General features: G+C 50.8%; 2 protein-coding genes and 1 non-coding gene across 5 annotated transcripts in view; 2 read left to right on the forward strand and 1 right to left on the reverse strand.

Annotated features, from left to right (window-relative positions):
* The window catches only part of Dlgap3 (DLG associated protein 3), a 64,799-nt gene extending 54,196 nt beyond the window's left edge, over positions 1-10,603 (forward strand). For all 3 annotated transcript variants that reach the window (XM_055611394.1, XM_055611392.1, XM_055611393.1), the window contains exons 9-12: positions 7,060-7,544; positions 8,527-8,618; positions 8,984-9,127; positions 9,741-10,603. In XM_055611394.1, the coding sequence (XP_055467369.1) occupies positions 7,060-7,544; positions 8,527-8,618; positions 8,984-9,127; positions 9,741-9,959 (940 nt within the window). In that variant the 3' untranslated portion in view covers positions 9,960-10,603. The remainder of the gene's footprint in view (positions 1-7,059; positions 7,545-8,526; positions 8,619-8,983; positions 9,128-9,740) is intronic.
* A 2,531-nt stretch (positions 10,604-13,134) lies between these two features.
* Positions 13,135-13,207, reverse strand: Trnag-ucc (transfer RNA glycine (anticodon UCC)). The gene has a single exon. It is a non-coding gene; the product is annotated as a tRNA-Gly (tRNA).
* A 3,080-nt stretch (positions 13,208-16,287) lies between these two features.
* Smim12 (small integral membrane protein 12) lies at positions 16,288-20,179 on the forward strand. Its single transcript, XM_055611188.1, has 2 exons — positions 16,288-16,403; positions 19,307-20,179. Exon 2 carries the CDS (start codon positions 19,312-19,314, stop codon positions 19,588-19,590), a length of 279 nt encoding a protein of 92 aa, XP_055467163.1. The 5' UTR covers positions 16,288-16,403; positions 19,307-19,311; the 3' UTR covers positions 19,591-20,179.
* Positions 20,180-21,570: the final 1,391 nt, after the last annotated feature.

Below are 21,570 nucleotides of genomic sequence, written 5' to 3' on the forward strand. Positions count from 1 at the left end.
TTCTTTCTTTCTTTCTTTCTTTCTTTCTTTCTTTCTTTCTTTCTTTCTTTCTTTCTCTTTCTTTCCTTCTTTCCTTCCTTCCTCCCTCCCTCCATTCTTTCTTTCCTTCCTTCCTTTCTTTCTTTCCTTCTTCCTTCCTTCCTTCCTTCCTTCCTTCCTTCCTTCCTTCTCTCTCTCTCTCTCTCTCTCTCTCTCTTTCTTTCTTTTCTTTCTTTCCCTAGACAAGGTTTCTCTGTGTAGCCTTTGCTGTCCTGGAACTCAATTTGTACACCAGGCTGGCCTGGAACTCACAGATCTGCCTACCTCTGCCTGTGCTGGGATTAAAGATATGTGCCATCACACCTAGCTTGAAATATTTCTTTTATCTCTACTACCCTTTCTTGTTCCCTTATCTTTCTTTAAAACCCTTCCTTTCCGGACATAATCTCCCTTCCACTTTTATCACACACACACACACACACACACACACACACACACACACACACACCTATTTCTCAAGTCTGACTTATTTTGCTTAACGTGATGATGTCCACCTCCCTTCTTCACGGCTGCCTAGACAGGTTCTTAACTGACCCTGTGACATCCAAGTGTGCCTTGATGGACCCCGGCTTGAAGTCTTGGCTGCTGTCTCAGAGATGAGCCGCTCCAGGGACTGGTGCACTGACATGTCTCTCCCCGCTCCCCTGCCCACTCCTCTCCCACCCCCGCCATCCTGCTGCCAAACACTCCTGGCAAAACCCTTGCCAATTTGTGGGCACTGAATGTTCCTTGGACCCTGTGTTTCTTGGGGTAATCCAATTTCTGCCCAGAGAGCCACAGAAAGGACAGACTCCCTGAAGTAGCCATGATGATGATTTCCAGGCTTACCAGGAACTCAGTCATTGTCACCAGGAAGAACTGGAGGAGGGTGGGTGCGATGCACCCTGGTTAAAGGGCCGGGAGAAAAATATGACACATTGTTCAGTGTGAGAGGTAAATCTCAGCGGAAGCCAGCTCTTACCTGGAGCTTACAGCTGTTGGAGACCCAGCAATGACTCGCAAATCTAAAACCAAGTAGGAATGTAAGTTCTGGACTTCAAGACCTGGAAAATTCGTGTTATTTTAGGATTAGGCTTGGGTGTGAGTTACAGAAAACCCATGGGTGACAGTGACTTAAATATGGCAGAAGTTGCTTTCTTGCTTGCTTAGGTATCCAAAGGGCTGATTGGTGCCCCACAGGGTCAGAGCCCAGGCTTTCTCCTGTAGTCTCCTTTCTCCACATGGTAGTTGATGTTCTAAAGTAGTTAGGGGCTTGTGGTCTTGTCATTGAGCCTACATTCTAGTCATCGTGGAGGAGGAAGAGGAAAAAAAAAGGTTATAATCTTTCTCTTTTTTTCACATTTAGTCTGTGTGTGTGTAAGTTAGAGGACAACTTGTGGGGGTTGTTTCTCTCCTTCTAAATGGCTCAGATATTAAAATGCTATGGTGCAGGGTTATTTTATTTTATTTATTTTATTTTATTACCCATCGAGCCACCTGGCTGGCCTATACCCTATTTTTAATAACACTTGCATTATTGTGGCTTTGTACACGCCAGGCAAGTTCTGTCCCACCAAAGTGCAGGCCCAGCCCAACACTTTCTTTCAAAGGAAGAGAGAGCGCTCTCTGGAAGCTGTGCATAACAGTTCGGCTTACATCCCATGGGCTAGAACTTTGAAGCCTAGTTCTACCTAGTCATAAGGGACATTGGGAAATGAATTATTATCCCAAGCGGCCACCTGTCCAGCTTAAAATCACAGGATCCTGTTACTGAGGAAGAAGGGGAAAATAGATGTTGGGGATAATTAGTACTCCGGCCACCCTTGCCACGATCAACCACCCAGCCAACGCCGATGTTTGAGGAACTGCTCTATTTAGCGAGAGAGACGCATATGCAAATAACGGACTCGGGTGCCATGTGATGGGGAGGATAAAGGAGGTTTTGTTCCCGAGTGCTGCGGGAGAACAGATGGAAATGATCAACAGCAATCAGAATAATTAATGACTACAATGCCCGAGCCGGGGCCCGCAGCGCTACACTGGGCTATTGTGTTCGGCCAGCCCCTTTTCTCGGCGGCGGCGAGAGCCACAAACTTTCCTACTTCTCCACAATAGCTCGCACAATGGCAGGCCAGGTGCTGGCCCTTCTCCCCATACATTATCTCCCAGCACCCTGGACCTGGCACTGCTGTCATTTTACTTAAAAGATGACGGAAGCAGGCACGAGCCATCCAGCTGGCTTTGGAGTCTGGCTCCAGAAAACCCAGATTTAACCCCTCCACTCTGCTGACACCCCAAAACAGCTCATTCTCTCTTTTCCCTTGACCCTCATGAATCCCCAGAAGGTAGCCCTTCCCCCATGCACTCCATTGTGACCACCGAGGCCATCTTCCGGGACCTTGGTCCACTTCTATACCAGTTCTTCGTTTGCTTGTACTTCTTCCCTTTTCTTAGCCATCAGCCCAGCCTGCACAACTGATTGCTGCTCTCTTCCTACATATAGTGAGGCCCGGGGTGGGGCTCAGTGACCCGAGGTGACCTCTGCATGGATTGGGTTGCTGTCCCATCTCAGGAAATCACTTTTCTTTTCTCATCAGCAAGTAGGGATGATGCTGACAGCCTGATGCTAGGGACTCTAGGGTATTAGTTGAGGTAGGTGGTTAATTTAGCACACCCTAAGCGCTCAGAGAGTGTAACTGCTGTCCCATCCTCCACTTGGACTGTGTCTCTGTCATCCGTCAAATTCCCTTCACATGTTGTGTTTGTTTCCCATCCCCGCCACGACAGGTGATGTAAACACACACACACACACACACACACACACACACACACTTGTACATTTCTGGGGCTCAGAAGTTGTTACTGAATTTACCTGGGCTAACATCAAAGTGCTGGCAAGATGAGGTCCCTTATGGAGGTTCAAGGAGGAAGCCATTTTGTCACCTTTTCCTGCTTATTTTCCTTTTCATTTTTTTGTGACGTTGGAGATTGAGCACAGGGCCTGTGTGTGTGTGTGTGTGTGTGTGTGTGTGTGTGCTAGGAAGCAGTCATCCACTGAGCCGAACATCCAGACCTCCACGCTGCTCTTTTCTCGTAGCCATTATAAAGTTCCTGATGAAAGCAACTTAAGAAAGGAAGTTATTTTCTCTGTGGTTAGGGACATGATCCTTTACGGTGGGGAAAGCACGATAGTGGGACCTGGGTCGGCTGGTCACGTCGCATCCACAGTCAGGAAGCCGAGAGATGAACTCTCAGCATGACAAGATGCTGAGCAGGCTTTCCGTTTGCTTAGGATGGCTCTGTTCCCCCTCAGTGAACCGTCTCCAGCCGTGTCCTCACCGACACAGCCCAGGAGTGTGCTTTCCCGGTGAGTCTGAAACCCAGCCAGGTTGACTATTAAGATGGTCCACCAAATCTGGATGAGCTGAGATATTCATCTCATCTTGGGATCCTGAACTTGGACAAGCCCACAAAGTCCCCTTTGCTATGGAAGGTAGCATTATCTACGGGACCACGAAAGAGACCTCTTTGGGCACCATTTCCTCACCTCTCCCCCTCGGGTTCCCCCCTCCCTGCAGGATATGGCTGTGGAGAGCTACACAAAGCAAGCCTCTCCTCCTTTGACGGGCATTCCCCTTTCTTTCTCCTGCTTGCTTCTCAGACACCATTTTTGATGAGCCTTGGCCAGCCTTGCATTCTCAAGCAGCTGCTTACTCTCGTTGGCTGTTTGGGCCTCCTTGAGGCTTTCCCCTCCTCTTTCTGCCTTTACATACTCCTCCTGGCTTAATTTTTTTTTTATATATTTCAAAATTACATTTATCTGTGTATAGGCATGCACGTGTATACATATGTGTGCATGTCAGAGGACAACTAGGAGTAGTTGATTGTGGGTCCTGTGGCTTGAGCTCAGGTTATAAGGCTTGGCAGCAAGTGCTTTCAGCTACTGAGCCATCTCAATTCCTCTTCCTCCTGGCTTCCCCACTGCTCCATCCTCTCTGGTTTCATTCATGCCATGTATTGTACTGTCTCCACCTACCTGTGAAATGTCCGGGGTTCCTTGGGGTTTTAGGTACTTGGCCTAGCGCTTTTTTTTTTTTTTTTAAATTGTGATCTTGTCCCACACCAGTGGCCGACTCCTGCCCATCCTGTGCTCTTATGAGTCTTGCCTGGCAGGGAGAGTGAGGACCAAACTTCCCTGAGCCTAGTGGCTCCTCAGCTCCGCCAAGCCTTCCTTGGGATACACGCATTGAGACAGCTCCCTGAGGAGGGGACATAGAATCATGAAGCCTGGTACACTTTGTGTTTCTGCCCGAGAGTGTATGGAATCTGATGAGTGGAATCCTCCTGGGACTCCCCAGAGGTCAGATGGAGGCATCAGACCAATGGAGCCCAAGGGCAGAGTGTGTTTAATGGGGAGTGACTTTACAGAGGCAACTTCAAGGAGGAAAACTTTACTTTGGGTCCGAGTTCCAAGGAGTGCAGGCTGTCATGGGGTGGAGGGCAGGCTGTTCGCTTTTTGGCAGATTGGGAAGCAGAGAGCCCAGGCCTGTGTCAGAAAAATAGAATAATAGAATAGACAGCCCTCAAGGCCCGCCCTGCAGTGAGTCTTGCTACTTGGGTTCCAGGTCTTGGGGCTTCCACACCCCCCAATCATTGTCAACGGCTAGGGGGCCAGTTGGTCAAACACATGAGCCTGTGGGGGTCGTTTGGGACCTAAAACTCTTACAGCAGGGAAACAGGTTGGGAGGTACCGATTCAGAAATGTAGCCCTTGGGGAAAGCGCTGGTGACCTCCGGGTGTTTGCAATTGCTGGAGCTTGGAAGGGACCACGGGCCAATGGAGCTCAAAGGCACGCACATGCACAGGGAACCCAAGTGTGTCCTGAGAGTGCAGTTAGACACATGTGGCTCTCACCAGAGAGAGAGACTAATTAATCAAAATAGTGGGGTCGCCTTAAACGCAGGAAGACTGTTGATGGGGACAATCGGGGGACAGTCAGGGGACTGATTGATGAAGAGGGGCTTGGGCAGAGAGTGGTCATGGTGTGAGGATGAGAGATGCTGTCTCAGAGGTTGGAGGTCAGGATGCAATCCATCTAGGGGTCAAGGAGAATGTAGAGAGGAAGCTGAAGAGGTGCGAGCATCCATCAATTAACTATGGCTTTTAATGTGTGTGCGTATGTGTATTTATTATTCGTGTGTATTTATATATACAATACATATTTAATCAGACTATTTGTTGATGTTTGAGATAGGGTCTCACTGTGTAGCCCTGGCTGGCCTGGGACTCACAGAGACCTGCTTGCTTCTGCCTCCCGAGTGCTGGGATCACAGGTGTGCACCACCACACGGGGCTACACCGCTGTGTTACAGGCAACCTCACGCGTTATTAGATCGCCTGAATGGAGAGCCTCCCCAAGGCACACAGTGACAAAGGTAGCCTTAGAACTCAGGTGTGCTTCCCGGCCCAGGGCTTTCCCTTCACTTTCCCTATACTGAGTGAGCGCAGACATATCTGAGAGGAGGATGGGTCAGTAGTCAAGGTGGATGGCGCCCGGGGCAGATACCAAGGTGAAGGGCATGTGGGAGGAAATGAAATATGTTCTTTCTCCTTTCTCTGGGTGGGGGTGGGGACATGGGGCTCGTTGGAGACTGCACATGAGCGCATCTCTCTTTCCTGAGTCCTGCAGCATCCTTCTGGGCCTCGTTTCTATGGCAACAGGCTCCCAGCAGGCAGGCTGCCAGCTGGAAGGAAGCAGGCAGGCAGGCTTGGAGAGAAGGCCTGGGCCACAGGAGGAAGGTTGAAGTTGCAGGGGGGTGTGTGGGGGGGGGTGGGGTCCACAGTAGGGCGAGTCTCCTGGGAAGCTGGACAGGCCCCTAGAGGTGTCTCATAAGACCATCTTCTCTTTTGACCCCGAGGAGGTGGAGGCAGATCAGGACCCGTGGGCCTTTCCTTTGAGGTTATTGAATTCCCAGATCACTTCAACTTCCGTTCATCTTTGCTGCATCACCCCCTCCCAGCCCCTGACTCTTACTTCTTAAAAGTATTGTCTGGCCTCAAGCTCTTGCTTCATAGGGCTGATTGACTTCTTTACAGAAAAGAGCCCCTACTCTGAACTCAGAGAGGGAAAAATGAACAAGGCCAATTGACTTTCTGTTTTGCATAGGATTTGCATATAATTAACTCAAAGACAAGAAATTTCCAGGCCCTGTGTCATTCCTGCCAACAACTTAATTCAGCTCCACTGGCTCTGGCAGACTGTCTGGCAAGGCTTTGGGCTGAGCCATCGGGTCCCCAGGGGTGAAGCCTTCCCTGCTGTACGCCCCCTCCATCTCAAGCTACTCCCGGGCATTTCTTCCTTTGGCTGGTGCTGCAGCAAGCACAGCCCTGGGTCCAAATCTTGGCTCTGTCACTCCGAAGCTGGATGACCTGGGACCCCTTTGGAGCCCATTTACTCATTTCTCTGTAGGCCTGGGACACACTGTGTAAACCAGAGAGGCGGGCCTTTTCTAGAATACTCAAATGCAAGCTGGGCGTGGGCACTCAACACCTGTAATACCGCTTATTCTCAATTCCCATAATACTCGGGACGCTGAAGCAGGAGGATTACTTTGTGAGAGAAGCCTGGGGATCCACTGTGAGTTCCAGGTCAACCTGGGTACTGAGGGAGACTTTGTCTCAAAACAAGCCATAAGCAAACAAAAGAAATAATGAAACATTTCTGGATGCCTTGGTCAAGAGCTAGCACAGCTCAGGGCTCCACAGCTGCCTTCAATAAGTCACTCTCTGCTTTGCTTGGTGTGATCCAGCATCTCCTCGGGTAGTTAAGTATTTTCACTGTCACTGCTGTTTAGTGTCAGTGTAGCAGGTAGGTATATTCAGTACCTAAGGCTGCAAGGATTAATTGATTTCGAGCTTGTGGAACGGTGTTTTGTAGGTTCCTTATCACCTTCCTTCTTTTTTTGGCTTGGGGTTGGGGTGAGGGTGGTGACCTGGGGTGACCCAAGCAGGAGCAGAGAGGACAGGCATCTCCCTCCACAGGCGGGCGAGGTTCAAGCGCTCCAACAGCGTGACAGCCGGGGTGCAGGCGGACCTGGAGCTGGAGGGCCTGGCTGGCCTGGCCACGGTGGCCACAGAAGACAAGGCCCTGCAGTTCGGACGCTCCTTCCAGAGACACGCCTCTGAGCCTCAGCCTGGGCCCCGGGCCCCCACCTACTCAGTCTTCCGTACGGTCCACACACAGGGCCAGTGGGCCTACCGTGAGGGCTACCCACTGCCGTATGAGCCGCCGGCCACCGATGGGTCGCCTGGCCCTACCCCTGTTCCTGCCCCTGGCCCTGGGTCTGGCCGCCGTGATTCTTGGATGGAGCGTGGGTCACGGAGCCTCCCCGACTCAGGCCGCACGTCCCCCTGCCCACGAGACGGCGAGTGGTTCATCAAGATGCTGCGGGCAGAGGTAGAGAAACTGGAACACTGGTGCCAGCAGATGGAGCGTGAGGCGGAGGACTATGAGCTGCCGGAGGAGAGTGAGTGCACTGCCACGCACGCACGCACGCACGCACGCACGCACGGGAGAGGGTATCATAGTGGTGGTCCCTGGCTGCAACATACCGGCAGGTCCTTCCCTTATCTCTCCCGTGTTCCTTCAGTGCTGGACCTTGAGGTTCCTACTGCCAACAGGGCATGCTAAGAGCTCCCGGAAGGGGACATCTGTAGAGTCCTGGGCTAGGACTCTGGAGGATCATGACCAGGCAAAAGCCTGGGTTTTCTAGTAGGTGGCTACCAGTCTGAGTCACTAACACCTGTACAGATCTGGACAAATGTACGGATCCAGTGTGAGCCTGGTGGTGAGGCCGGGAGCACATGACGTTCTGTTTTGAGCTGTTGAGAAGGGCTCTCCCAGGGGATGCTGGAATTCCTCGGTGAGAGGAGGAGGGTTTTAACCTTGTCAGAGGAGGCAGTTCAAGCGAGAAGGAGTCTGAGGAAGAAATGGAAGGCCAGCATGGCAGATAGCTGTGTCACAGAGGTATGCTCCTTCCAGTCTGAGGAGGGCCACAGGCTTCCCCCAGAATCCCCACGTTGACGGGATAGTGAGCAGGAAGGTCAGCTTCAAGTCCCTGGGATGAATTAACCATTCCTAACCAACCAAGGAGGCACGTACTGATTGGTAAGAGAATTTGGCCAGTGAACGATCTTTGGGCTAGTGCTCTGGCCAAGGCTGGAAGGCTAGACAAGGGACACAGCTGGGAGGAAGGATACAGGAGGACAGGTAAACACAGGCTGTACGACCGAAGGAGAAGGAAGTATTTGAGGAGGATGAAGTCTTGTTGGGGTGGTTGGATAGGAGCTGTTGTCAGCAAGTTCGAAGACAGGATGGGAGAGGGGAAGAGAGGATGGGAGGAGATAGATAGCACAGTAACCAGGAGGGAGCCTTTCAACCTTGGGGGGGGGGGCTTGGGAAAGAGGGGTCTCATCCCCCACCCCCTTGAGCCTCCTTCTGTTCTTCAGTCCTGGAGAAGATTCGCAGTGCCGTGGGCAGTACACAGCTTCTCCTGTCTCAGAAGGTTCAGCAGTTCTTCAGGCTGTGTCAGCAAAGCTTGGTAAGTGTCTGTGAGGGGAGAGGGCGGTGAGGATCTGACAGGAGACCCAGCGTGACTGAGAGGTGGGGCCAGGTCTGTGGACTCTGGAGGGGTGGACTTTGTGTAGCCCGAGACAGTTCATCTTGTGCGGCTCAGAGCAACCAAAACGTTTGTCTGGAGTATTGGGCCTCGAGGTTGAGTTTGTGCGGCGTTTGTGCCCCGGGTACGAGAGTCCTGGGATAGTTCCTGTTCCCCCATTCCTCAACCCATTCCTCTAGACTGAGCTTCCTATCAGTGAGACTGGGCGTGGCTCCCCCCCCCCCCCAGCCTTCCTGAGGTCAGACCTCCCTGACCGGCTGCCTCCCCTGTGTGTCCCACCACGGCAGGACCCCACTGCGTTCCCTGTGCCCACCTTCCAGGATCTGGCGGGTTTCTGGGACCTCCTGCAGCTCTCCATTGAGGACGTGACCCTCAAGTTCCTGGAGCTACAACAACTCAAGGCCAACAGCTGGAAACTCCTGGAGCCTAAGGTGTGTCTGTGGGTGCCACGCTTTGGAATTCCCCTTCTCAGAAAGGGGTGTGTTTGGTGTGGAGAAGTCACAGGGGAACGGGCCCACGGGCGGCAAGAAGAGTTTTCGACGTAACAGCCACGCTCGCCTCCGTTGTCCTGTGCTTGGCTGTAGCTGTTCACACGGTCGCTGCCTCAGCCACCGCTGGCCAGCTGGCAGCGTGGGGAGTAGAGCTAGCTTTATTTGTAAGGTCGTTTTCAGCCTTCTCCTTGCTAGACTTAGGTCTGAGATGGGTGTCGGAGGTGAGACTGGGCGGGCCCCTGGAACCCCGACAATGCACCCCGTAACCCCTCAGCCTGCAGCAGGTCTAGCCGCTGAGAACATCGCCACCAGGGGGCGCGCGAGCCCGCCCTTATTTGGAGACCTGGGCAAGGGCTTTGACCTTGTGGAAAGTCGCAAACCCGCAGCCTGGGATCCCCGGCACCCGTGGCCAATCCCGGGCGCTGTCCCGCCGAGGGACGCACGAATTCCGTCCCTCGGGGAGCTCCCACGGGGGTGGGGCGGGGCGCGAGCAGGGACGCTGCGGTGGTGGCCGGTCCCTGCCACCCGGCTCAGCCCAGCGCTCTCCCGACAGGAGGAGAAGAAGGTCCCTCCGCCGATACCAAAGAAGCCCTCGCGGGGGCGGGGCGTGCCGGTGAAGGAGCGCTCCCTGGACTCCGTGGACCGGCAGCGGCAGGAAGCGCGCAAGCGGCTCCTGGCGGCCAAGCGGGCCGCCTCGTTCCGCCACAGTTCGGCTACCGAGAGCGCGGACAGCATCGAGATCTACATCCCCGAGGCCCAGACCAGGCTGTGACCCGCCCGGGCCGTCCAGCCCGGCCCGGGCCCGCGGTTTTCTACCCGTACTGTACACCCAGCGTCGAGGTCACTGTGAACGCGGGCTGCTCCGTGCGCCCGCCCTGCCGGCACCGCACGCCCCGGCTCTTGCCCGCCGCGCTTTCGTGGGTTTTTTACCTTCCTGATCCCACGCAAAGGCGCCCGGGCTAGGCTAGGGGCCGTGCCTCTCCGCCCTGCGCCCCTCACTCGGAACTCCCATCTTCCTGGTCCGACGCTTTGACCCCACCTTTTCTCCCCACGGGCACCATCTCTGCCATTATTTTACCCACCACGGGCCAGGCCGGGCCGGGTCCCTCATCTGGGCTCTGCGTCCCCCCCAAACCCCGCGGGGCTGGGCTTCGTGGGGATCAAGCTTCGTGGCTTTTTATGAAGAATCCCGAACCCCGCCTAGGAGCCCGCCCGACCTTCCCAGGGCTCCACTGTCAGCCTCTGCCCACAGGGCCCAGGGACCACAGTGGCTGGACCAACCCAGGACCAGGGCGCCTGGGCCTCTTCCCTTTCCCACATCTGGGGAGGGGAGACAGGGGCTTTCCCTCACCACACCTGTGGCTGTTCCTACATCCCTTTGAGTATCCCAGGAAAAAATAAAACCGCAGAACTGCACCGGAGCCAGCTCTCTCCAGAAGAAGCCACCTGGGGGTGGGAGGGTCGGATAAGGTGGGAGAGAAAGAGAAGGGGCCAGGGGCTTAAGAACTCTTGGCTTGGGGACCACAGGGGTTGCCTGAGCCCTTTAGGGGAAGACCTTGCTGGGAGAAAGGGGATTTTGGCGGTCACAGGAAGGACTTGCTCCTTCTGGGAGGGGTCCTGTTGGTGTGTAAAGGGGAGGAAACGAACCCGTTCGCCCCTCATTCAATCCAGGTCCCTTTGCCTCTCAGCCCTTCCAGAAAGGGAAGTCCTACATTCAGGGCTTGGCACACAGGCCATGTATAAATGAGCATAGGTCGGGTAGGTGGGTGGGTGAGGGTGGTTATTGTTAGAAATCACTGAATGCAATATGCTTTCCACGGAGCACAGACAAGTGCTCTTCCTTGCTCAAGTCTAATCCAGTCAGCAGCAGCAAACTCCAGATTTTGTGCTGCCATATTCGCGGACGCCTCCTGTGGGGTGGACGGTTAGCAGGACTTCTAATGGACAGAACCTTCCTGAGAAACTCAAGTTCGGAGGCATGGCTAGTTTTTCTAAATGCCTTCTGAGGGTCTGCCGAGGGATCTGGGCCTCACAGATACAGGGCTGAAGCCTAAGGTGAGTGGGCTTTCCAGAGTCACAGAGCTAGAAGTAGCGGGCCCCACCGGGTATGATGTCAGCGCATGGCACTTATAGATCTGCGGTGTTCCCAATTCAGAAGGAAGTTGACAGCAGCTCCCCTCACCCCCAGAAGCCTCCGTTATCATCCTCTTGGGGTTGATGCTCACCCTGAGTAGGAAGGAAAAGCTGCCATGGTGTCGGCGGTTGTTTTGTGCCACGCTGGACCAGCCGATTCTTACTCATTTTTTCAGCAGATGTTTGTCACTGTTAGGCACCATGGGAGGAGCCCTGAGCCCTGTTCTTTTACATGCGTGCGTGCATGTGTGTGTGTGTGTGTGTGTGTGTGTGTGTGTGTGTGCGCGCGCACGCCTACACGTACACACATCTATTTTATATTGGCTTTCCAGATGAGATTTTTTCCCCCCTGAGGTTTGGATGTGAGTGCGTTTTCAGTGATCAGAATAATACTGTGTGGCAGGTATCTCCAACTTGGAGACCGGAAGAGCGTAAATCCCCCCCCTCCCCTAATCCTGAAGCTAAGAAGACTCGGAGCCTGCGTTGTACTTGGACTAAGTTACAGTGTTCAGAGGGATCTGTGTTCTTTCTCAGAAACAGGGCTGTGTTTCCTGAAATCATGTGTAGATGGGAGGAAACACAAGGAAACATGGCAATACCAGTAGGTTTGGTCATCTTGCTGTGAGCATCTGCTTCAAATTTCACCAGGAGCCAGGCATAGCAACACAAATCTTTAGTCTCAGCATTTGGGAGGAAGAGGCAGACAGATCTCTATGAGTTTGAGGCCAGCTTGGTCTCCTAGGCAAGCTGCAGGACAGATAGGGCTGCAGAGAAACCCTGCCTCAAAACTACCAAAATAAGTAAGATATTTTCAGAGGTTGAGAATGTGGGGTGGTCTCTTGGTGTTGGTCCCGTGGCCTAGGTAGTTATTCTGTGCCCAGAATTATGCAAAAGAGGAGACAAGGTCCTTGTGTATGAGCGGCTGTCCGCCTGATAGCAGTCAGGGCCAGGAGCAGAGAGCTATATAGTCTGAGGAGAGACCTGCTTGCCGAGGAGCTGGGTGAGTGAGTGACACGGCTGTAGCAGAATGCTGCTTCTGGGTACCTTACAAAGAACGTGGTTCTGGAGGCTGGGAGGTCTTCTTCCTAGATGGTCAAAAAGCTAGGTGTGATGTCACATGCCTATAATCTCAGCACGTGGGAAGCAGAGGCAGGAGGACCAGATGATTGAGATCATTTGTAGTTATACAGTGAATCTGAAGCTATTCTGAAACATGAAATTATTATTTTTTTTAAAGACAGGGCCTTACTATGTAGACCAGGGTGACCTTGAACATACAGTGATTCCACCCATCCCTGCCTCCCAAGCAGTGGGGAGAAATGCCACCTTGCTCAGCGAGACTGTCTTAAACAAAGTGAAACAACAAAGGCAAAATGGAAAACACGAAAACAAAATGCCTAAAGCCGGGCAGAATAGCGTGTACCTATAAGTCCGCCTGCTTGGGAGTCTGGACAGGTGGACCACTAGAGCCTCGGTCAGAACCAGCCTGGTGGTCAAGATCCCATCTCAACAGTAGGTAACTGGTAGGGCTAGAGAGACGGTGCAGTTGTTAAGGACACTTGTTGCTCTTGCAGAGGACGGGGATTCGATTCCCAGCACTTACCTGGCAGCTCATGGCTGTCTGTAAATCTGGTTCCAGGAGGTCTGAAGCCCTCTACTGGCCTCCCTGGCCACCAGGCATGCTTGCAGTGCATGGACATATGTGTATGCAAAACACTCAATACTTAAAAAAAAGTTTTTATTAATTAATAAAATTTTGTTTTTATTAATTAATATTAATTAATTATTCACTTTGAATCCAAGTTATGCACGTCTGCGTTGGCCAGGAATCGAACCTGGGTCAACTAGCTTGGAAGGCAGCTATGCTCACCACTATACCACCAACACTCATACTTTTAAATAGAGTTAAACAACAACAAAACTTGGCTGCCTCAAAAGAACCGATAAACACAAAAAGATAGCAGCACACACCTGTTATCCCAGCTGGATGCTGGAGGATCAGAAGTTCAAAGCCAGTGTAGATTGCGTGAGACCCACCTGTTCTCAGAACAAACAACGCACTACCCGGCATCTGGTGGTGAGGGCCTTCTTCACCATCCCGTGTTGGAAAGCAAGAGGAAGGAAAGGAAGTGAGGGAGACAAACACCCCTTTGCAAACTCACCCATAGATTTGGAGTCCTGTGGCCTAATCACTTTTTAAATAGGCTCCAACCTCTTTGCATGGTTACAATGGTAAGTAGATTCCAGTTTATTTTCCACCAGGGATGGGACATCTGTGACACAGGGAGTTTGGGAAAGCCATGTGAACTGTCTCGCTTGCTTAGGAGAAACAGGAGGGAGGGAGGACACTCACTTCCAGCCAAGGGAGCAGTCCTGGCTGAGGCTTGGAAGGATGGCTGTGTTGGGAATGGCTGGAAAACCAAGCTAGAGCAAGATGAGTGATCAGCACAGGGTTGGGTGGCATGGCCGGAAGGGATCGGCAGGCTAAACTGGAGAGTCCATTGTATTACTTAAGCTTTTGAAGGGTCCTTTGGCCAGAGGAATGGACATAGAGTGGAGGGGCTGTGCTTGGGTGGGGAGCTGCTAATGATAGTTGGTGAAAGGGAATGGTGCTCATTTTGAGGGGCAGTTGGGAATCAGGTGCCGTAGGCTGGATCTGGGGAGTGATGAGATGAACTAACTTGAAGATTTTAGTCAGATTTTTTTTTTTTCTGTTAATGAATAAGTGATGCCTGGAATGAAAATTGCAGAAAGAAGCAGGAATCTGGGAAATACTTAATGTGTCAAGAAGCATTATTATCAAACACTCACTGAGCGGATGCCAAGAACTCTGGCAAGCTCTTTCTGCACATTAAGATGGCTTAAAACAGCAACCCTAGAGGATGTCTTAACATTTTATTATTTATTTGTGTGCAGGAGTGGATGGGTGGTTATATTCCACACCCTGGTGAGGAGGTCAGAAACAACTTGATTTTCTTCTTCTACCGTGAGGATCCTGAGAATGAAACTCAAGCCATCAGCTTGGTGGAAAATACCTTTAACTGCTGAGCCATTTGGCTGGCCCTAGGGGTATCTTTTATTATTATTATTATTATTATTATTATTATTATTATTATTGCAAGTAAGGCTGTAGAGATGGCTCAGTGGTTAAGAGAACACACCACTCTTGCAGATGATCCAAGTTTGGTTCCCAGTGCCCATGTCTGACAGCTCAGAACTTCCTGCAACTTCAGCTCCAGGGGATCTGACACCCTCTTCTGATCCTCACAGGTGCTGGCACTCATGCGCACTCTCCACAAACACATACTCATAATTAAAATGTTTTTTATAAAAGGTTAGAAATATGTTTTATCAGATTAGCAGGCCATAGAGTCAAGATGTGAAACCTCGAATAATTTCAAAGTTTGGTATGTTAAAAAAAAAAAAAAAAAAAGATAGGGTCTCAACACGTAGTTCTGCCTGATCAGCAAGTGGTAAGTCTGTGAATGGTAAGACAAGGATGGCTTCAAACTCACAGAATTCCACCTGCCTCTACCTCTGGAGTGCTGAGGTTAGAGGCGTGCGCCGCTGTGCCCAGCTTCCCCCTCGCTCAGTTGACATAGAATCTTGGTGTATAGCCAAGGTTGGTCTTAAGAGCTCTCAGTCACTGTCATTTCATTGTAAGTTGGGCTGCTGCGCCTGCTCAGTTCAGCTGTCGGCAGTTTCTAGTCATCACTTAGATACAGTTTAAGGACCTGTCCTTCCAGGGAACCTCCACTGACTCTTCTTATGTGTGCTGATTGTGTCCTCTGTTAGGACATTTCTCAGACTGCCAACATTAGCCTACCTACTTTCTCGTCAGCCAGAAATCTCCTGAGGGTAATCCCCGGCTGTATCTCCAATTGATAGCATGTAGAATGGCTGACTACATGCCAGCCTTTGTTCTAGATATTCTGACTCTCTTCTCTACGTATTCAATACACAAACAATGAAGCTCTGCTAATTGTGGTTGCTAGTTTCTGGCAGCTTCTTTCTCCTCACCTTCACTCTTAGGCTTAGTTTGGACTCTTTGGTATAAAATAGGAAGAATCTCTTACTTGATAATGCAGTAGACGCTTCTCATAAAAAGACTCATGACCTTGAAAAATGACTCACAGCTCACTTGTCAAGAACGTGGAAAGGCACAGGCTTAGAAAGTTGATTTTTAGTATTTGTTATTAATGGAAATGAGACTGATCAGGGTCAGTGTGGGGAGACTGGGAAAGCAGGACCATGTTGGGGCCTTACAGAGCTTGGGCATGAGGCTTTTTCCTGTATGTGGTAAATTTATGCCTGTTCAGGGACAGTAGAAACATGCAGGAGAGTGGGTTCTTGTATCACAGGGTCTTGTCTTCGCTATCTTTCAGCTGTTTGTAGACTCTTCTTAGCTACCGTCTATTTGCCTGCTTGCCGTGTGCCAGACACAGTACTTAACATACGTGTTATTACCAAACCCTCACAACATCTCTGAGAAAACGGGTGGTGTTGACGCTATGCAGAAGAAATGAGGCTCAGACAGAATAATGTTCCCAAGGACACACGGCCTGAAAGCACAGATCCAAAGAGGTCTTTTTTGCTTTGGTTTGTTTTTTGGATCACTCAGAGATGCCCTTGTCTCTGCCTCCTGAGTGCTGAGATTAAAGGCGTGTGCCACCACAGCCCGGTCGGAAGAGGTTTGTCCCCTGCTAAGGGAGCTTTTGGAGGTCAGTGGTTGGGTTTTCCGTTTCGGTAACACCGGACCTAGGTCTCAGAAGATGCCTAATGAACTTCAATTGGATCAATGAATGCACGACTTTATCCACAAACATGTGGCAAAGACACAGGGGAGCCTCCGAGACTCCAGGGGGCGCTATACTCATATCCGTTCATCCCAACAGAGAGGCGGGCGCTTGGCTTCCTTCCTCTTGTCGTTTGGTCGGAGCTCAGCCAATCACTGCTCTTCGGACGCCGGTGGGCGGGGCCTCGGGCGACGCCCCACGGGCCACTGGGAGCTGCGACGTCGGTGTTGCTCCCGGGTAGCGGGCGCAGCACGGGGCTGGTCTGGGGTGTGCGGGCTGGGCCGCAGGTGAGTTCCTAGGGCCGAGGGCGCTTCGCTTTCCAGGCTCGCTGGCCCTGGGTTCCATGGAGACGGCCCCCTGGCCGTGCCGTCCTAGTCGAGGGAGCGATGGTCTCCCTGACCGTCCCGGCCCCGGCCGTCTCTCGGTGGCCGAGTGTGGGCTGCGGTCAGAACTTGTCCGTCTCAGCATCCGCAGGCTGGAAGGGTGACGAGGCCACACGTGTGGCGTGCCGCTGATGACCCTGACCTCACTGGCGCTCCCACCCCCAAACTTACCTGAAGTAGCTGTCGAGGCTGATTGTTTCACCTTCTCGGACCTCTTATGACAGCTCGAATTTGGAGTGTAGCTTCCGGTGGGCCCGGGCACAAGGACAGGTTTCCGGGCTGCCCACTTGATCTCTCTGTACCTGGACCCTTTGGCAGGCTTCCCTGCATGCATGGCTGGAAATAGGCGTCGCAGTATTTGCGATACACTTCTGCTACTGACGCCTTGATACCCTAGGGAAGATTTCATGAAGTCTAGCTACATGTGATCGCATTTCTGCCCCTCTGAGTGTGGGTGGAAGACGGCTGTAGTCTTACATTATCGATTTGTCTATCCTGCCTGTCGTTTATTCGATCAACAAACATTGTTTGTAGCTCTTTGCCAGGGAGACTAGCAGGGGTGGGAAGAGGCATAGAGCATAGGACGATCCAGACATTCTGGGTTCTTAGCCTTTTGGAGCTTCAAGGTGTTTTGAGAGCTGTAGACAAGTAGGGTAAGCCCCACCCAGCGCCTGCCACAGAGAAGATGATTGTACTGGATACATGGACGACTGGAGTATGGACGGGACCGCATAGTACTTGCGCTTTATATATGAGAATAATAGTTGTAGATTGGTGCTTGATATTCTTTAAGACAAATGGGAAAGTTGAGTCGAGAGTCACTATTCAGGAATAGTATAAAGAACTTGCACCCAGTGTGCACCTTTAATCACGAGCACGGAGGAAGAGAGAGAAAAGAGGAGGGCCAGCAGTTCAAAGTCATCCTCAACTACATTAAGGGACATGAAAACCTGTCTTAAAAATAAGCAAAAACAAGCCCAGCAGCAGTGGTGCTGGTGCATGCTTTTAATCCCAGCACTAGGGAGGCAGAGGCAGGGTGGGGTGCCTAGGAGTTTGAGGCCAGCCTGGTCTACACAGTTAGTTCCAGGACATCCAAGACTACACTGAGAAACCCTGTCTCAAAAGACCAAAACCAACCAACAAAAAAGCCAAAAACTTAAGACAGAAAGTAGAATGGAGAAGTATTGAATTTGGGGTCCTTAAGGGTGTCCCTCTATGCTAATGTGTGTATCTTAGGATTTCACAGATCTCTTGGTATAACTTTAGAGCACACAAGAAAGGAAGTCTTTCAATATAATGAAAAGCTAAGCTAATGAGCAGCAGGAGGCACTCCCTACATCCAAGGTTGAACAGATACCATGCACACATCCGCAGTGTTCCTGCTAGAAAAAGCGCAGGCCTGACCTCAAAACCAGTGGGCCTGCCACTTGTAGTGATTGTAGCAAGCTGACCTAGTGTCTTTGAGCCACTGTGTCCTTAGACAAGATTCTGGGCAAGTAATTCCTACATCATTGAGGTATTATGAGGGTCAGGTAACTACTAGGGAGATACTGTAGGGCATAGGGTCTGGTGTCAGGTCAAAGGACCAGGAAGAGAAACTTGAATCTGCTGCTGTTCTCCAGTCTCAGGCCCACAAGACACTGCAGTTCCTCCTAAGAGAATTAGAACCAAAGGGAGAAAGGGAGAGCCTTCTAATCCTCCATGAGGGTTGGCTGTCTCACCTAGAGCAGAGAGAGAGCAGGGTTAGAGAAATAATTATGAGAGCATAAAACATAGGCAAATGACTTAATGCAGATGACTAAGGAGTGAATATGAGGATTAGAGATCGTGTGTGTGTGTGTGTGTGAGAGAGAGAGAGAGAGAGAGAAAGAAAGTGTTTACCCCAAGGCCCAGCTTGAAATAAGCACTCAGTAGATGGTAGCTAGCATTATTATGTTCATTGTCAATGGCCTTTTATGATTGTATCAGTAATTAAATAATGGTATAAATAGTAATTTAATAGTGGTAATCATTTGTGCCTAAGTGGCTATTTGAGTGTGGGTTTGTATATTACTTTGGCATTTCATTGCAGGAGGCCCTAGGGGCAGCTCCACAGTTTTTGTTATTTTTATTTTACAGCGTTTTCTGCTGGGACTTTTCAAGTGTTAGGGTTCTAGGGCATGTGGAGTACTGTATTCATTTGTGGTGTTTTTCAGGGTTTTGCTGTGCAAGCATGAGGACGTGGGTGTGGTTGCAGGTGGTATATTTTGAAGGTAGTTTAACCAGGATTCGTTAACACTAGGTTAGTGCCATTGTTAGGAAAGCCAAGCGCACATATCTTAAAGCTCTTACTGATCTCTAGTCCAGAACGGTTAGGTAATAGATCATAGTTTTTGGCTGTTTAAATAAGCCCCTTTACCCAAGGAAAAGGAACTGCTTATCATCAAAGAGCCAGAACCAGAGTGCGGCTGTGTGCGTGTGAAGTTTCATAGAGCAGAGAAAAGGCTTCTTTTCCCTTCCTGAAATGCTGACAGGTTTGAGGCTCCCTTAGGGGAGGCTTGGAGGCTTCTTGTGAGAAGTGTCTGCTCACAGGGGCACATCGTTCATGAGCTGTTACCCCCTTCCTAACAGTCCATTCCTTCACAACTTCCTACGTTATTTCAGGAACGAAACTGTTGCACAAAGCGCAGTGTCCGCTTGCCGCTCTGTGGGGTGGCCACTCAGTTATTAGTGCCAGGCGGCCTGCAGAGTAGAACATCCCACAGGCTGTCCATGTTTGCTGGGGGAGGGGATGCTCGCTTCTCCCTAACACCCTCTGTATTCTGCAGATGTCATGTGGCCTGTGTTTTGGACCGTGGTGCGTACCTATGCCCCCTATGTCACCTTTCCTGTGGCCTTTGTGGTCGGGGCTGTGGGCTACCACTTGGAATGGTTCATCAGAGGAAAGGATCCTCAGCCTGTGGAGGAGGAAAAGAGCATCTTGGAGCGCCGAGAGGACCGAAAGCTGGATGAGCTGCTAGGCAAGGACCACACTCAGGTGGTGAGCCTGAAGGACAAGCTGGAATTTGCCCCTAAAGCAGTCCTGAACAGAAACCGTCCGGAGAAGAATTAATGGAGGGTCCAGGTCCCTGTGGTGCACAGGGCTGTGACATGCCCTGCCACCATGTTGACCCAGCTTTGCTGCTCACCCCGGCCCCTCCTGCCCCCACAGCCTCACACATACCAGCTGGTCCTTGATGGCTGTACAGCTGCAGCAGTAGGGACCAGCAAAGAGGAAGACTGTTGACCAGGCGCTCTTCATGACTGTGTGGGCTTCTGCTCTTTCTTGGGAGTACCACAGGGAGGAGCCCTGGGGAGTGAACACTGGTCTCAGGCTCCCTGGGGAGGGACTTGGCCTCAACTGGAAATAGCTGGGGTTTGTTGTTGCCATTAGGAGGGCCACCTCCATGTATAGTTCTAATTTTTGCACTGGAAAGAATTCGGAAATCTCCCTTCTCCCTTGATGAATTTTTCTTGTTTTCTTTGCACATTATTGGCTCAGGAATGGGATTCTCAGGGGGGAAAAAAAAGCATGTTTCTGTTGTGGGACGCTCAGGCTGTTTACTGTGGGGTGCAGGGGTATATGCCTGGAAATAATCACTGTCTTCCACTCTTCCTCACTGTGCAGTGAGAGCCTCAATTAAAGTGGCACCTGAGACATATTGATGGGGTTCTGTTTTCTGGATAGTTCTGGGTTCTCTTAGGAATCAGCGCAGGCACTTGGGTATGACATGCCAAGACTGTGAGCCCAGCTGGACGCTGTGTTTTACTGAGTGCTAGCCGAGACTCCCGGAGGCACAAGTTCCCAGGAGTCCCTTTATCGTGATTGCACAAGGCTGCAGCATCCCAGGAGCCTACATTGGCAGTGCTCACACTGAGAGATATCTGAACATTAGAGAAAGTGAATGAGAAAAGCAGGAACAAAGAAAGGTCACCCTCACTCCCAATGCTCCAGTGCAGCTGTCGGCAACATTTTGTTGTTTTCACTAACGTCTCTGCGGGTTTTTAAATTTTGCTTTGTTTTGAAATAGAGGCACTATGGCTAGTCTAGAACTTCATGTAGACCAGGCTGGCCTCAAATTCACAGAAATCTTCCCGAATCTGCCACTCAGTAATTGAGCTGGAAGATATGTGCCACCCCACATAGCTTTCTGTATAGGTTTAAAAGAGTTCCATAGCTATACATTTTCATCTTACCGTATGGTGGTTGGCATTGTTTTGGGTAGTGGAGGTTGCTGAGGTGGAACCCAGAGCCTCACACATTAGACAGCCACTGGGCTACATTCCCAGTCCTCCTCCTTTTTTCAGTTTTCTGTTATGAGGCCTGCTAGGCTTCCAGGATGTTCTTGACTTCTTGGTCCTCTGCCTCAGCCCCATGAGAAGCTGAGATTATAGGCTTGTGCTGCCAAGATGAAGTCCATCATTGCTTGCTTGTTTCTAATACTTTAAAAACGTTTCATTTTATACGTGTGTGTGTGTGTGTGTGTGGTGTTTTGGATATGTGTAAGTCTATACCATGTGCACGCTTGATGTCCATAGAGGCCAGAAGAGGGTATCAGATCCCTTAGAACTGGAGTTATAAACGGTTGTGAGCTGTTGTGTGGGTGCCAGGAATCAAACTCAGGTGTTCTGGGAGAGCAGCCAGTGCTCTTAACCACAGAGCCATCTGTCCAGCCAATGTTTCTAATACTTTAGAAAAAAAAAGCATTATTATTTTTATTTTATGTTCAGTGTTTTTTTTTTTTTTTTTTTTTTTTTTTTGTCTGCATGAGTGTCTGTGTAAGGGTGTAAGAAACCCTGGAACTGGAGTCTCACACAGTTGTGAGCTGCCATGTGGGTGCTGGGTATTGAACCTGGGTCCTTTGGAAGACCAGCCAGTGCTCTTAACCACTGAGTCATCTCTCCAGTCTCTCTAGTACTTTAATTAATTAAAGTAATTAATTAATATTGTGTGTGTGTTTGTGTTGTGTGTACTCTGTGCTGGTACACACTGAGGATAGAAGAGGGTATCAGATTCCCTGGGGTTAGGATCACAGGTGATTGTGAGCCACCT

Source organism: Psammomys obesus, unplaced genomic scaffold (genome assembly GCF_907164565.1).
Source record: "Psammomys obesus unplaced genomic scaffold, mPsaObe1.curated_primary_1811, whole genome shotgun sequence".
NCBI lineage: Eukaryota > Metazoa > Chordata > Mammalia > Rodentia > Muridae > Psammomys > Psammomys obesus.

What these genes read in the sequence shown, in the direction of transcription:
- Smim12 (XM_055611188.1), top strand. Translation starts at nt 19,312, where the DNA reads ATGTGGCCTGTGTTTTGGACCGTGGTGCGTACCTATGCCCCCTATGTC.